This window comes from Rhea americana, unplaced genomic scaffold (genome assembly GCF_003343005.1).
Source record: "Rhea americana isolate MKP2758 unplaced genomic scaffold, rheAme1 scaffold_60, whole genome shotgun sequence".
Taxonomy (NCBI): Eukaryota; Metazoa; Chordata; class Aves; order Rheiformes; family Rheidae; genus Rhea; species Rhea americana.
The window spans coordinates 2,422,992-2,429,152 of NW_028186757.1; the positions used below are offsets into that span (position 1 = coordinate 2,422,992).

The window sequence follows — 6,161 nt, forward strand, 5'->3', positions numbered from 1 at the left end:
AAGAAAGTTGCAGTTTCCCAGCACCTGAATAGCGACCTTTTATTTCTTCCTTATTCCAGCACTGTCTTTACAAAAGTAACATACAGCTGACAGAACAAGAGCAACAAAGAAGGAAGGTGGGGGGAGACRGAGAGTATGCATTAACAGAGCATATTCTTCAAGGACCTGGGCTGTCTGCAGAACTGCATGTGAAACCAGTGATCCCTGTTCTMATTAATTCTGAGGTTAGAAATTTTTACTTTTCTTGAATATTTACCATTATTAGAAGGCAGACCTTCTAACAATCTGCCTTCTAGCAGTGTTTGCCACTATCACACAGAGTAGGAGCCCGCCTTGGTGTTAGCAGTTGCACTTTTGTTCYAACAGAGAGCTGGAGCTTTAAGTCAAACTGTTCGGACATTCACCTTGGTCCCAAGAAAACACTGTTCACTGCTCAGCCTCTGTGATCAGTCAAATTCTTTGAGCACAGCCTCAAGTAACAAGTCCTTGTGGATGCCACAAGCCAGAAGTTTTTCGGGCCACAATTGACATTTGGGGCCATGCTGTAAGCCCTGAATTAGAGGGCTATTTTTTTGTTTGTTTGCTTTTTGTTTTTAAATTCACTTTCAGTTCTTAATAGGCTAGTTACTTTCAGTAACTAGTTTAGGCTGTAATATGATTATCAAAAAAAATATATAATTTAAGGCAATGATCAAGCCTATATGGAACACAGAATTCAGAGGAGCTTCAGAACAACCACCATTAAATTTATCATATATAAGTTGACACAGAAAGCCACAAACAAGAGGTCACCAGCCATATATCCAACTTTTTCACAGATACACTTATCCCAAAAACAGTAACATAAAAGGTTTTATACATGGTTGCACAGAAGTACCAGATATAATAGTGAAGCCTCAAGCAATAAAATTACATCAATGCAAAACTCTAGCTCATTAACTACATTGCACAATACAGACACAGCTGACTATTTTGAGGATGGCCCATATGCATCTATAGTCTGGAACTGCACTAGGTGAATATGCCCTACAGGGATGATAAGCTAAACAAACAGTCAAACAAGCTCATAAACTAAATTTTATACTCTGGTGCAAACATCTTGTGGCTTCTATAGCAATTTAGCACATTTCATGTYGGCAAAATAACTTATATTGTAAAGGCTTACATTCTTCTGCAATTTTGTAATAATTCAGACTGGCTGAATGCACAGAGCCACAGCAGTACACCATCTTGACAGATGAAATCAGAATAAAAAAAAAATCATCATTTGCCAAACTGCAGATTATTCTCCATTGAGATATAAGGGAAAAGAGCTCATTATTCACATCTTCAAAAAAAATGCAATAAAGTCTTATAAATAAGAATAAAAACTTTAGCAAATATAGGTGAGGTCAAATTCCACTGTGACGAAAGCAAATTACAATGAAGAACAAAGATAGGCATTGAAGTGCAATTTCTTCATGTGTCATGAACTAATTAGACATCCCAGTGATTCTCTGATTCAGTGTTGAGGTGATGGTGAGTAACGAAATGATAAAAATTACCAAGGACAAAATTACTCAAATTTCTCAAAATTTAAAGCAAAGAAAAACTCTTATGAGCTAATAAAATCAGGTAACCTGCCAGCAGCCAATAATGTAACATAGATTCCTAGACCTAAGAACCCTGAAAAATAATGGATTTTAAGTGTTGCAAGAGAGAATTTCTTCAATAGCTGTATGCTTTCAAGAGAGTACACCTGTGGCAAACACCTGCTTGTGTTAAAATGAACTGAGATGAAAATCACTTTAACAATATAGTCAATAAAATCTGAAATAGTATTAACTTGGTTAAAATCAGGTCTTTATTTTGAATAATGCWGTCTGGAATAGGTTTAAAATACTTCAGTCTATTATTTCAAATTTAAATGACTGCAGCTATTAATGTTTATAATCTTACCTAATTAGCATTTAACATTTTAAGAGAAGCTGTACTCAAATKAAATCATTTTTCAGCACTGAACACTAAACACTGATGTGTCAGCTACCCTAATAAGTAGAACCCCACCTAAGGTTTACATGGCATTGCTCCTGCTCAGACTTTGACTATTTATAAATGTAAGACAAAATTCCTCAAATTGCTTCTACAGCAATCCGAATTTAAGTAACCATGGAAACTAGAGTATATTCTTAAAATAATCCACAGCCTTCAACAATGCACTCTGCTGGAAGATTATGTCTGTTTTACTTGCAACACAAGAGAATGTAGGTAAGGTTTAGTACTTTTGGAACTGCTATAATCTAAGACTCATTCTGGGAAATTGTTTCCTTATCTAAACTCTTCCTCATCTTTAGAAAGTCAAGCAGTATGATAGAGCACTAGTAGCCATAAGACAGTGAATGCAGTTACTAGGATCCTTGAAAAAGTCAGAGGCATAAGGAAGATGAAGCAATAAACRTTCTGTCCTACCAGCATCAGGTAACTAAGCTGTTATAAACTGGAAAAATAGTTYCTGCTCTTGTCTCATTATCCTCAGACTATGGGAATCTTTAAGCAAGTTTTAAATAATTTTTAGCCAGAGTGTATGATTTTCTCCAGTGTTCCAGCAGAGCAGAAACCATCAAAGCTAGATAAATACATTGATCTGATCACAGTATCTACCGTGGTATTAAAGATTTACCCATAAACAACAAGTGAAGATCAAAGAAATAGACCATTTTAATATCAGTTGCTGGGGTTTTTTCCCCCTCAAATGAAGCCTCTCCGATTTTTAAAATCATATGGGAAATAACAATGGGCTACAGGACTTTTAGCACCCTCAGGTATTGTCTATGCTGGAGAATTTTTTTTATTGTTATTATTTATTTCATTTCTCCATTGTTCTTAGCTATAAAGCTGAAAGTACTGTCAGTGATAGCTGTGAGCCCTAATTACCAGCTGTCACAGCTTTCAGCACCATCTCACCTACCCATCTGTACAAAATAAATCAATATGGGTGCTAAGAACAGCACTAGTACCAGTCTCCCAGTTTTGCTGAAACTGATGGTTCTATCACTTGAAGTCTTACAAGACTTTATCTAGAAAAGCGATTTTCAGCATATGGGAGTTCACTGATTTCTCCTAGGGGAAATGCAAGATAATTAAGAAGAGAAAGTCTACCGTCAGTTGGTTTACATTTCTTAGACTGTAACTTTTGTCGTTATAAAGTTTTAGCATTTTTTCAGTCTGCAGACTACTGCAAAAGATCAATATCAGACATTAAGAGTCTCGGGCTCAACTAAAAGGTCACTTTTAATCTATCCAGGATCAACTATATACAATACAAGATCAACAGGTGTAATTCCTTAACAACATCCTCCAAGTATTTTTCAAGTTCCATAAACCCAGCTTTGACTAACTTTGGAGGGGCAAAAATAYACTGTACCCATCACATCACATGATTATCATTCAGCTATCACTTAACTGTATATTTCGTTTTATCAGTGAAAATTCTGGAACCGCATGCTCCATTTTTAGAACAAACTTAATACACRCAATTGAAACTAAACATGTATTATGAATGCCAGAAGATGTATACAGTAAAGTAATACCTCCTTAATTCGTTCATAACTTTGAAAGCTTTCTTCATGTGCCATGGATTTACTGTAATAGGACAGTGTTTCTCGGTGTTATCATCTTTTAGATCCAAGGGCTTCTGATGACAAAGTTTGGTACATCTGTTAAGAAAAAAAAGAACAAAGTTAATACTTCTGTCTACTCCCAGTTCTGCTGCTCTATTGTAYCCCATGTTATCTTGGAGAAAAAGAAAATGCACTTCAACTTATTACTTCCTTCAGCCAAATTCAGTTTCCTTATTAACAGCAACAATGTATGGGGGGRAAAAAAATGTTCGCAGAATTCCTTAGCTAGCAATAAGTAGGTCTTCAATACTAATGAGGTTGACAGAGGCTAACATATGGAGCTAACAACAAGCTCCATAAACAAAAACATGAAGGTGATGCCACAGAATGTTTTTAACAAATTCTGAAATTCTAAGAAAAGCAGAGGTCCTTAAATTTTTATCTTGGTGCCAGTACAGATTCGCACCAGAATGAAGCATCCATCACATCAGTCTCTCAAAGTTGTCACCACACGCTAGAAAAGAGCAGTTCTCTGCCCTTCCACCAGGCCACTCACTCACTGATTCATGCGGCTTCGAACTCATCTCCCCTGACGGAAAGCCCACATGATGACAACTGCACTTGTTCAGTCTTTTCCAAGCAGTGGCATGAAACGTATGACAACAATCGGATAGTTTTACTGATCCAYTCCATGTTTTGAAAAGTGAAAAAAAAGGGGGACACACACTAAAATCTTAATTCTTCTCTCAAAAAAAAATCCAAAATAGTAGAAAAGAGAGCTCTGCAGTGTGAAAACCATTAGTTCTAATTATAATTACCTCTTTATGCAATAAAACTTAAATTCTGTAGAAAAGCGATACGGTACACCTCTCATTTGCCAGGACTATCTAAATTTCAGGCCATGTCAATGAGTTTCATGTCTGCAGCCATGATGCTGCTCTTACATGGCAAGTTATATTATTGTTGACTATCAGTCATGTTTTCACCTATACTACGTAACTTTATTCCCTAACCTCCAAACTGGAAATAGGAGGAGTATTTTGGCAGCCCATGGGGCAGCTGACGCTGTTACATCAGAGAGCTGATTTCAAATAAAAACTTGATCTTACTTACTTAGAGTAAGAATAGTCAAATTTAATATATGCTTCGACTACAAGAATTCCAATTTCTCTTCCACCACACCTAAAACTTTCTCCTCAGGTATGTCTGAGGAAACTTTTTTTTTTTTTTTTTAAATGAAAGATAATTAAGACTTCTAACTGGAATTCTATACCCTGGTGCACTACTACAAGCTGCAAACCAGTTAGGCTTTATTTTTCATGATTCCCAAACTAGTAACAAAATTTCAGGGTGAAACAGCATGAAACTGCATCAATCAACAAAAATTTTTTTWAAAAAAATGTGTCTGAAAGATAACAACTAACGAAAGTTCCATCTACAGAATTCAAACTACTGGCAACTTACTAGACTCCACATCAAACTGCTATGAATTTCGAAATTGTTGTGAAACTTTTTTCACACTCCCTTTTGAAAAGGATTCAAAGGATAGAAGGGGGCATGTAACAGAGATTTGCATCAGTAAGAAAAAGTCCATGTTACATGTTACAGAACATGCAAACGTGATGCAGTTTTGAGKTTTTTTTAAAAAAGAAGGAGGGGGAATATTAGCTAGCATATTCCTTTAGACTGAATATTACCCTTCCAATTTATATGACACACATAGGGATCAGCGTTCAAAAAACAACATACGCAGGAATCGGCGACATCAGGGAACGCTCACAACACCGCAAACTAACTGGGAGGTAGTTTTAATTAATTTTAATTAAATTAAGCTTTAATTAAGCTCCACGTTTATCGAACCCAGGGACTCTGTGGCACCTTTCTGCATCCCAAAGCAAAGCACCGGCTACTGATACGTACGCATCTGCACCTCGTACGTGCGCAGCACAGGCCAACGCACGAGGAGCGGTGCGAAGAGCCGCGGGACGGCCGGGGCGGGCGGAGCAGGTCCAGCCAGGTCCCAAACCGTTTGGTGAAGTCCTGGGTAAAGGATGACTCTGTCTTACGGTACTGAAGCCCGCAAAGGCATCAGCAATGCACCCGCTCTTTTGAAGACCTCTTTACCTACTTCAAGTTACTCGAGTCCATCTTGCAGCTTCAGCGACTGGGCCAAAGCTGTGCCTAAGCGATTTTATTTAGTTTAAGCGCCTCAACGACAAAGTATCTAAAAACAGGAGATCCTGAAGCAGGTGGGATGAAGCTACATCGAAGGGTAACATGTAAAATTGGGAACGAACCCAAAGGGAGCACGGTGGGAAATGCACGGCTTGCCTAACACGCTGCTCCTAAATAAATAAGTGATTAATTAAAAAAAAAATCAACCGACCGAGCAGACAAGTGTACGCGCGATGACCGCGACCGCCGAGTCCCACGCAGGGAGGAAGCGGAGGGGGCGCAGGAGGAGGGAGCAGCGCCCGCCCGCCCCCGCAGACGGGAGGCGCCCGCGAGCCCCGGCAGCCGCACGGCTCCGGCCGGCGGCTCAGGAGAGCACGGCGAGCCCCC

The 6,161-nt window shown here is 38.6% G+C and overlaps 1 protein-coding gene across 1 annotated transcript in view; it reads right to left on the minus strand.

Moving 5' to 3' along the window:
• KLHL2 (kelch like family member 2) overlaps nt 1-4,167 on the minus strand; it is a 58,770-nt gene extending 54,603 nt beyond the window's left edge. Inside the window, exons 1-2 of the mRNA XM_085319881.1 lie at nt 4,160-4,167; nt 3,570-3,695 (exon numbers count right to left, since the gene is read on the minus strand). Of these exons, the coding sequence (XP_085176007.1) occupies nt 3,570-3,695; nt 4,160-4,167 (134 nt within the window). The remainder of the gene's footprint in view (nt 1-3,569; nt 3,696-4,159) is intronic.
• Between the last annotated feature and the right edge of the window lie 1,994 nt (nt 4,168-6,161).